This window comes from Lygodium microphyllum, chromosome 6, assembly GCF_053477565.2.
Source record: "Lygodium microphyllum isolate KBCC chromosome 6, Lygodium_microphyllum_v1.1.10, whole genome shotgun sequence".
NCBI classification, from domain to species: domain Eukaryota; kingdom Viridiplantae; phylum Streptophyta; class Polypodiopsida; order Schizaeales; family Lygodiaceae; genus Lygodium; species Lygodium microphyllum.
In genome coordinates this window covers 32265133-32275779 of record NC_141140.1, presented here as the reverse complement: position 1 = coordinate 32275779, position 10647 = coordinate 32265133, and the positions used below count along the sequence as shown (strand labels likewise).

The 10647-nt window shown below is 37.9% G+C and overlaps 1 protein-coding gene across 1 annotated transcript; it reads right to left on the bottom strand.

Annotated features, from left to right (window-relative positions):
* Positions 1–214: 214 nt before the first annotated feature.
* Positions 215–931, bottom strand: LOC148034437 (uncharacterized). Its single transcript, XM_087680522.1, has one exon. The coding sequence runs from the start codon at positions 824–826 to the stop codon at positions 215–217; it is 612 nt and encodes a 203-aa protein (XP_087536648.1). The 5' UTR covers positions 827–931.
* Between the last annotated feature and the right edge of the window lie 9716 nt (positions 932–10647).

Genomic DNA, 10647 nt, shown 5'->3' with positions numbered 1-10647 from the left:
TTATATCGTAGGTCGGTCAGGCTGACCTAATGGCCTTCGTGGGCTATAAAAGCTAAATCCCTTCACAGCCATCCATCATTCATCTTTCACCCAGTCAAAGTTGTTGTTCCAGCTAGCCTTAAGCTCTTCACCTATCTTCTGTGAGTAACTTCTCAAGAAAAAAATCAAAATTACATCAATGTGTCTTCCTTGATGAAAGGAGAAGGAATGGAGTTTAAACACCTAAAGTAGCCTTTAGTTTCTCTTTCATAATTGGAATTGCTATGTCTTGGCTTGATTCTTCTATGCCCTCACGTGCTACTTCAAGAACTTGAACTTCAGTAGGAGGAACCTCTTGGGAGTTTGAATTTTGTTTGGGACTCTCATGGACCCTCCACAATTGTGCTTCAACCTCTCTTTGCTCTTGAGTACTGCAAATCACTGCAATAGTTTTCATATGATTTTCCAATGCCACCTTAGATACAAGTTCACTTGCATATACATCAAATACAATCTCATGAGTATCATTGAATGCTTTTATTGTAGTTTCCATAACTTTCATTTTCTTTCTCAAAACGGCCTTTGTAATCCTTTGTTCTTCTTCAAGATCTTCATAATTGCACTCCTTATCCAAGCCTTCAAAGTCCAAAATGAAAGGCTTGTTGACATTGTTTATATATTGCTCAAAATTGTTGAAGCTTTTCTCCATGGTCACTAATGTCAAAACCACAAAAGAATCTATAGATCCAAAAGCAAACGTTCTATCCATTGGTAGGAAGTAAGCACTACCAACTAGCATGTGATACTTGCAAGAAATGCTTTCAAGAGCATTTTCCAAAGCTGTCATTTACTTTTGATCAAGAAATGATAAAAACATGAATTTTTTAGGTTCACATGTTATTTGTAGTAGAGTGGATACAACCTTTCCAAACTTTATAGAGTCCCATTTCATTCTCTCATCCCCATGTGCTACATTTAGAACAACAACCCTAATGGTAATTGGATCTCTGTAAACATTATGTATAAGATAAAAGGTTTCTAGATTGCATCCGACAACATATACACGCCAAGGGGAAGTAGTGGAGGATTGAAGAGGATTTTAATTTTTTCCAATTAGGAAGTTCACAATATCTTTTGCTCCATTTGGTAGGGACCCTGCATCAGCTCCACGTGTGAGCTTCTTTGATACCTAATCTTTGCAAATGCCTAAAATCTTTGTGTAGAATTTATTATTGATATCATAATCATCAACAAGCTCTTCCCAATCCTTCATCACAATGCTACTTTTTGGAACTAAAGCATTGAAAAGAGTGACTAATTCCTCCTTTAGGACCCTATCTTGCTTGATTTGCTTAGCCCTTGTTTCCATGTCAATCATATCTTCCTATCCCATTTGTTTCTAAGAAAAAAGTTATGACCTTCATTGATCTCCTCTTGTAGTGTAAGGATGTCTTCATCCTTTAAACCCCATAAGGCAACAAAATGCAACAAGAGAAGGTCGCCTTCCCTTTTTTCTCAAACTCTCCTCTTGGGATATAAGCTCACCTCTAGAGTATCTCTTCATGATTTTGATCCAACTATCAAATATTTCTCAGAAGCTAACAATCATATGGCAATCTCTACATGCACAATTTTCTTCAATGTATGCCCCAAATCTCTGCAAAAAAAAGATCAAAATAGTGAGCATAGAACAAAAGAAAGAGCATCACACTAATCTTCACAAAAAGAGAAGGCAAGCTTATATGTGATTACCTGCCATGGTACTCTTTGAGAGCTTGTCTTAGAAAGTCCTTGTTGGGGTTTTGGTGGAGAACCAAATGCTAGCCATTGATATCTTAATTATTGAAGTTGCTCAACATAAGGGGCATTCTTCATAACATTATGTGATTCCATATTTGTCATTCGTGAAAGATCAATGTACATTTTTGTAGAACAATCAACTAATATTCTAGCATTTCTCGTGGTGTATAAATGCTTGGTTGCTAGACAACGTGCAGTATTACTTTGAATATATATCTTTGCTACATGAATTGAATGAAGCCTTGATATGATCCAATAACTATAAGTGTCCAACTTATTAGCATCCACCTCATCATGATGCATGGGTCTCTTCTGATTGTTGTCTTGTACAAAAGGCATAATATATGTTGCTGTTGCTCGATTCATGGGATTCTTTATGAAAGACGTGGTTAGCTTCTCTACATAATCCCAACACAATGACCTATAAGCATACAAAGGAGGTGCCTCATAGCACATATCAATGAGAATAGGAAATTGTGTTGTTGGACCAAATGGAAAGAACCTTTCAAATATGTGAAATCCCGATTCTTCCTTCTTTCCCTTCTTCTTAACTATCTTAGGAAAATCGAATGTTCTTTCTACTCCCTTGACCTCAAGAGAAATTATTGGCTTTGCAGGTGTAACTTCTAGCATGGAAGGTAAAGTGGCATCATTCTCAGTAGTGTTAGCAGCCATACTAACAACAAGATCTTGTGACAAGGAACTTGCAGAGGTGATTTTGACTTTGATCTTGTGGGATTCTGTGAATTATTTTCTTCTTGAGGAGCAGGTGAAGATCTCAAGTCTATTTGTTTATTTTGGAGCATCACTCTTTTGTTGGGGCGATCACCTTTTCTTGATAGGGAAATTAGCTCACTATTTTGAACAGCTTAGAATGCTGATATAATGTCTTATGTGTCCTTTATCTCCTCAAATAAGGTCCATCCCATTGTTTTCAAAGAGTATTCTTCGTCCTCTTTAATACGGGAAAAGTGAAATGACAAAGAATCAAGTTTGTATACTACTTTTTTCCCCTTGATCTTAACAAGATTACATGGTATTCCCTCTTTCCTAGCACATCCATCTGTTATCTTCTCTATGATACCATATTGTTGAAATAATTCAATATTAATATTTAAAGTAAATAAGAGAACATTGTTAGTTATTTTTTCTTGAATATCATAAACATCCACATACCATGGATACACAAAATCACCACTAACTCCATCAATGGTTTGGGTCTCCTTTTCGGATGTGCTATCTTTCTTTGCCATTGAATAGTTCTGCAAAGAGAGAAAGTTGTCAAACAAAAGTGGATTTAAAATGATTTAAAATTCAAAAAACCCAAGTAAATGCATAAGATTTCTAGGTTGAAAATTGAAAACACAACAATACAAGATTTTAGGAAATACAAGACAAATGTACTCCAAAGGGACTCTTTCATAAAATAAAATATTGAAATTTGAGATTAAGTGTGGTATGAGATCCAACCATAAATATATGTGCTTATGTATCAAATATCATGGATTATTCTGGCCCTAAGTTAGCATTAATTATGTTTCTCTTGCAAGAAACATATAGTAAAAACTTTGCCATGAACTTCGGTAAGAAGATCAAATTCTATGAAGAGTGAGACTTGACCATGGGCTTAATGAAATGTTGAGTGTGAGTGTGATATGAGATATAGTGAAAAATCATTGTGATTATGTAGAAAATGTCATGGATGATTTTGTCCCTAAGTTAACATTAAATTTCTTCTCCATGTAAGTTTCCTATGCAAGGATCATACTCTAGGAACTTTGCTAAGATTTCTGGCCATGTGGTTAAATCCTATTTAATCAAAGAATGAGAGTTAGTCCAATATGAGATCCATCCATATATCAATGTGGTTATGTAGCAATCTTACGATTCCATTTGGCCCAAAGTTAACATTTTAATTAGTGCAGATGTAAGTTTTCCTTAAAAGGAGCTATATTGTAGAAACATTGTCATTGGTTTTAGCCATGTGGTCAAATCCTATTTATTCATAAGACTTATCTATAAGATTAGAAACTTTGCCATGGTTATTTACCATATGGTTTTTAAAGGCTAGTTAAAGAGTGGATGCAGCTTATTGTGATATGAGATTCACATATAAACAAATATGGCTATGTAGAAAATCACATAGATATCAATATAAGGTAATGTGAAAAATACTTGAAAGGTGGAGATTTGACATCATGGTGAAACCTACAAGATATCTATATTTCTATAAATTGGTTTTAACCATATGGCCAAATCTAGTTTCATAACCATATGAAGAAAGTGATTCATTTGGTGCAACATGTTGTCGAATTGGATTTGACTATATAACCAAATATTGTTTTATAGTGGAATGAAAAAGTGGTCTCATGGTTTGCAAGATGTATGAGATTAGATTTGATCATATGGCCGAATGAAACAAGAATGGGGGATTCTTGGATGCTAGCATTGATAACAAAATGAAAGATTTGACCATATGGCCAATTTTTGTTTTGTAATGGAATGGAAAAAGTGGCTAATTTGTGGCAAAATGATATGATACTAGCGTTCTGCGCGCGCTTCGTGCACATGAAACGCTAGGCCGCTTCGCGGCAGCTTCGTTGCCTCGAAGCGGCAAGCGATGCTCAACAATCCATTTTTCATATTTCTCTCTCCTCTTTTTTCTCTCTTTCTCTTTCTCTCTCCCCCCCCAAAATTCCCTATGTCTAATTTTCTCTCTCTTTCTTTGCCTTCTATTTTAGTTTTTTTTCCTCTCCTAGTTCTCTCTCTCTCCTTTTTTTCTCTCCCCGCTTTTCTTCTCTCTCTCTCTCTCTCTCCTTTTATTCTCCCCCCTCTCTCCTCTCTTTTCCTTCTCTCTCCCTCTCCTCTTTTTTCGTTTTTTTCTTATTTTCTCTCTCTCTTCATTCTCTTTTTAAATTTTTTCTTTTCTCTCTCTCATTTTCTTCTCTCTCTCTCTCTCTCTCCTCTCTTTTCCTTCTCTCCTTCTCCTCTATTTTTTATTCTCTCTCTTTTTAAATATGATATTTTCTCTCTCTATAATTCTGTCTACATGTTCTCTCTCTCTTCTTCTTCTTCTTTCATTTTCTTCCCCCCCTCAATCTCTCTTAAAGTATGTAAATTTTATCTTTTTCTTATATATAATTCTCTCTTTATGTTTATATTCTCTCTCTTCTCTCTCTCTCTCTCTCTCTCTTTCTCTCTCTCTCCGTCCCCTTTTCTTCTTCTCCCCTTTCTCCTAATTTTTATTTTTTTCTTCTCTCCCTCCCTCTCTTTTAAATTTTATCTTTTTCTTATCTTCTTCTCTCTTTTAAATTTTATATTCTCTCTCTCTTCCCCCCTCTCTCCTTCTCTCTCCCTTCCTCTCTCTCTAAAAAAATATTTAAAATTTAAAAAAACTTTTCTCTTTTTTCTTTTTCCCCATCTCTCTTTCTCTTTTTCTATCTCTTCTTCTTATTCTTCTTCTCTCTCTCTCTCTCTCCCCCTCTCCTCTCCTTTCCTTCTCTCTCCTCTTTTTTCTTTTTTTCCTTCTCTTTAAAATTTTTTCTTTTCTTTTCTTTTAAATTTTATCTTTCCTCTCTCTATAATTCTCTCTGTGTTCAAATTCTCTCTCTTCTTCTTCTTCTTATTCTCTCTCATTTTCTCCTCTCTGTCTCTGTCCCCCCTCTCTCCTCTTTTTTCCTTTTTTCTTTTTCTCTCTCTTTCTCTTAAATTTTATATATTCTCTCTCTATAATTCTCTTTCTCTCTATTCCCTCCCTCTCCTCTTCTTTCTTTTTTTCTCTTTGTATATTTCTCTCTCTCTCTCTCTCTCCCTCCTTATTTTAATTAAACAAAAAGTTTACATTAAAAGTTTAATCTGAGAGAGAGAGAGAGAGAGAGAGAGAGAGAGAGAGAGAACCTAGGCCCTATACATGAGAGAGAGGGGGGAGGGGGAGAACAAAAATGTTTAATTAAAAAAGACTATTCTCTTTCCTCTTTCTCCCCCTTCTCTCTCAGTCTTCTTTTTTTAATAATTTTTCTTCTTCTTCTTCTTCTCTCTCTCTCTTTTATTCTATTTCCTTCTCAAAGTGTGTGAAAAATTATGTTCGAAAAATTTTAAATTAATTTTTTTAATAAAATGTTTAATTAAAAAAGTTAATCTAACAGAGAGAGAGAGAGAGAGAGAGAGAGAGAGAGAGAGAGAGAGAACCTAGGCCCTACACATGAGAGAGAGGGGGGGAGGGGGGAGGAATTTAATTAAAAAGGGAAGGGGTTTTAATGTAAAAAAGGGAGGTGAGAAAATGAGGCTTTAATGAAAAAAGGGAGGAGGAAGAGAAAATGAGATATTACACGTGAGAAAGAGAGGAGGGGAGGGGGTTTTGATTAAAGAAAAGAGGTTTGGAAAAGGGGGTAGGTTCGGGAAGCCCTCTGGAGGTTTGAGGCTTTCCGAACCTATAGCTAAAATAATATAGTAGTAAGATTTATATATGAACGTATAGATAGGAAGTTATGAAAATTTGAAATGAAAGAAATAGTTTATGGAAAGAAAGTGGTTTATTTGTTGCACGACAAGTTTTGACCACATGGTGAAACTTCCTATAAATATAGTAGGTAATCAAGGAGTTCCAAGTAGAACATGGTCTTCTTTTTTGGAGATAATATAGAAGATGCTTTTCTTAGAAGATTTTGCCATACAACCAAATCTAGCATGCCCAATATTTGTGTGATCAAACCCACCATAGATTTAGTCTTAATTTTTCAAGATCAATTCCCAAAAAAGTAGTTTGTTTATTGCAAGACAAGATTTGACCACATGGCCAAATTATAGAAAGTAAGGAATTCTAAGTAGAAACTATTCTTTCCTTTTGGAAGTAAGTAAGGGTTGATAATATAAGAAAGCATTTGACCAAATGGCGAAACGTCATTCTTGTAGTAAAATGAACAAAGTGGTTGATTTGTTGGAAGATATTGTGATACTACAAGAGTCCTTATTTTGACCAAGAGATTGCTTAAGGAGAAGTTTTGGCCACATGGCAAAATCTCAGAGTATATTGGAAAAACTAACAAAAATTAAATCTTATATTATAAGAAAATATTTGACCTCATGGCCAAATCTTAGATTGTATTGAATAAAATAACAAAAAGTACTTCTTAGATTGTAAGAAAATTTTTGACCATATGGTCTAATCTATAGATGGATGAAAGATCATGATATGTGTTGTTAGAATATCAAATTACATCCTATGAAAAAATCATATTGAGTATTGGTAAATATTGTATAGCCATATGCTTATTGCAAAATTATAAAGAATGTAGCCATAAAATCTAATGGAAATGCTTTGACTATGAAAATATAGTATAATAGAAAGTTCTACATAGTAAAGTATAATAGGATATATAAGAACTTGATAAAATGCTCTAATATTATTGAAGGATACAAGAAATATAAGGCTAGATTTAGCCTTGAGGTGAAACCTTAAGGTATATAGCATCACAAAATAGAAAGAAAAGTTAGTATTTTGGAAGCACTCATTGATAAAAGCATTGCACAAACCATTTATTCCATATTCACATCCAATAAAGTTTTTTCAACATTGAACAAATCATATATTTCATATTCACATCAAAAAGAGTATTTTCAACGGTGCAAGAGATCATGTTTTTCATATTCACATCAAAGAAGCTATCATTTGCAAGGTAGGGATAGCAAAAAGGATAGGCACTCCAGGAGATCAATCAAGCAATTGAGAAGAAGAAGAAGACATTAAATTTTCAAGAGTGAGTGCCTAATCTCATTGCTACAGAAATAAAAATTACATTTAATTTTCATACATGATTCTTATTTTAAAAATACTTTTGGTGTTTGATCTTAATATTATTCCATACTAATAATACAAAAGAGTAGTAGTGTGATTTGTAGTAATTGCAGGGATTGAAATGATCAAAATCAATGTAGTTTAACTCAAAATCAAAAATGTAGGGAAGAGTTAAAAACCTATTGTGATTAGTAGAAGTCAGCAATGTGTTCCAATGCAACAAAAATCACCCGTGAAATAGAGCAAACATGTGGAGTGGTGATCATTCACTGCCATGTTGAATTGCTGAACCCTTGGAGCAAGATTTTTGATTTGAAGATGCATGTAGTTTTGGCCATAATACCCCGATTCAAACTAGAATTTTCACTACACAATGTGTTTTAGTTTGAGAAAATTAAAGTGTGGAGAGCAGTTATCAGAGAAGAGCAAGGGAATAGAGCCACCAAAGATTAGGGCCGCAAAACCTGCAGTAAGAGAGGGGCGACAAGAGAAGATATAAAAATGCAGAGGATCAGAGATACAAAACGTGCAATTGTAAAAACGCAACAGAGAAAACACTGAGGTTAGAGAGTTGCATGGAAGAGAGAGGGAGGGGAAGAAAAAATCATTTTGAAAAACATCATGATTAGTTGTAAAGACTGACCTCATGAAAGGGATCATTTAATGTATCACGCTATTCAAATAAGCATAACTTGTTATGAAATACCAGTAGATTTAGATCTTATTTTTGTATCTATTTTTTAATTTGATTAAATATTTCAAGTTGTGATTTTTTCAAAAATCACATAATGGCTATACTAGACCTCGCCATTGGGGGTGTTGGCCCCAAACCCCCATATGGGGGCGCTATCCCCGGACCCCCACTAGGGGCGTTGCCCCCAAACCCCCACCCAGGGGCGTTGCCCCCCTCAAACCCTCGCTGGGGGCATTGCCCCCAGACCCCCACAAGGGGGCGGTGCCCCACGGGTCCCCCATTGGGGGCGTTGCCCCCAAACCCCTACTGGGGGTGCTATCCCCTAACCCCCCGTTGGGGGCATTGCCCCCAAACCCCTATCAAGGGCGCTACTCCCAATCCCCCACTAGCGGTGTTGCCCACATACCCACTACCCCTCGAACCCCCCATTGGGAGCATTGCCCCCAAATTTGTACAAGGGGCGCTATCCCCAAACCGCAACTGGGGACATTGCTCCTAAACCTCCACCAAGGAGGACTTTGTCCTCAAACTCTCACTAGGGGCATTTCTCCTAGACCCGCTCCTTTCCCCTCGCCCCTCCTTAAGAACCCACAATTGGGATATTGCCCCTATTTCCACAACTAGAGATTTTTCCTACATACTCTCTATCCTACCCTACTAGAGATTCTACTCTCGAACTATCACTAAGGTGGCTTCGAAATCCTCAATAATATTACACATTAGATATTAGATAAATTAAATATATATAATCTTTAAAAATATAATTTAATAAATTTTAATTATATTTATTAATTATGTAATATTTTTGCTGAAAATTACTATGTACACGTGTGAATTCTCGGGCAAAAGACAATCCCGGCATTGGGTCATGGACGGTGCGAACTTAAACATGATGTATCATAATCTCCATTGGTTGAACTAAGACTATGGTTTAATGAAACCACATATTTCCGTGTGAACCTCCTCTTGGGGGGAGGTCAAGAGGAAATTGAGAAGATTTATGGAAAAGTTTTTCTTTTTAATCCTTCTTTTCTCCCCAGCCGATGGCTGTGCTGCTGGAGGAGGGGGAGTAAGGCACGAGCATGAAAGCCTTGCTGGGGGTCATGGAGGGGTGTAGGGCCATGCGTAAGGCCGCATGGGGAAGGGAGGTTCCCCTCCCTTCACCTATAAATACCTTGCGTGGAGGGGAGTAAGAAGAATGCCATCACGCTGCGACTGAGAAGAGTCGTGGAGAAGCAGGGAGTGTGGGGAGACTGTCGTAGATCGTCCTGAAGGGAGGAGTGTGGGATGGATGCCGCCTGGCCAAGAGAAGGAGAGGGGAAAGTGTCGAAGCCACCGTTGCCACCAGAACGCCACCATCTGATTCGTCTGGCTGCCATCTTCAATCCCAACGCCACGTGCTGAGGCTCCTTAGAAGCTTCTAAGGGGGACTATCATAAGCCCCCTTTCCCAAGCAATTTTTTTTCACCCCCTTTTTCCTTCGTAGTTTTAGTCCTTTTTCCCCCTTGGCCCCTGCCCTCCCCCCCCTATGTAATATTTTTGCTGAAAATTACTACGTACACGTGTGAATTCTTGGGCAAAAGACAATGCTGGAATTGGGTCATGGACGGTGCGAACTTAAACACGATGTATCATAATCTCCATTGGCAGAACTGAGACGATGGTTTAATGAAACCACATATTTCCGTGTGAACCTCCTCTTGGGAGGAGGTCAAGAGGAAATTGAGAAGATTTATGGAAAAGTTTTTCTTTTTAATCCTTCTTTTCTCCCCAGCCGATGGCTGTGCTACTGGAGGAGGGGGAGTAAGGCACGAGCACGAAAGCCTTGCTGGGGGTCATGGAGGGGTGTAGGGCCATGCGTAAGGCCGTGTGGGGAAGGGAGGTTCCCCTCCCTTCATCTATAAATACCTTGCGTGGAGGGGAGTAAGAAGAAGGACATCACGCTGCGACTGAGAAGAGTCGTGGAGAAGCAGGGAGTGTGGGGAGACTGCCGTAGACCGTCCTGAAGGGACGAGTGTGGGACGGATGCCGCCTGGCCAAGAGAAGGAGAGGGGAAACTGCTGAAGCCACCGTTGCCACCAAAACGCCACCATCTGATTCGTCTGGCCGCCATCTTCAATCCCAATGCTAGGTGCTGAAGCTCCTTAGAAGCTTCGAAGCTTCTAAGGGGGCTATCATCAGCCCCCTTTCCCAAGCAATTTTTTTCACCCCCTTTTTCCTTCGCAGTTTTAGTCCTTTTTCCCCCTTGGCCCCTGCCCTCCCCCCCCCCCCCCCCCTCCCCCCCATGTAATATTTTTGCTGAAAATTACTACATACACGTGTGAATTCTCGGGCAAAAGACAATGCCGGCATTGGGTCATGGACGGTGCGAACTTAAACA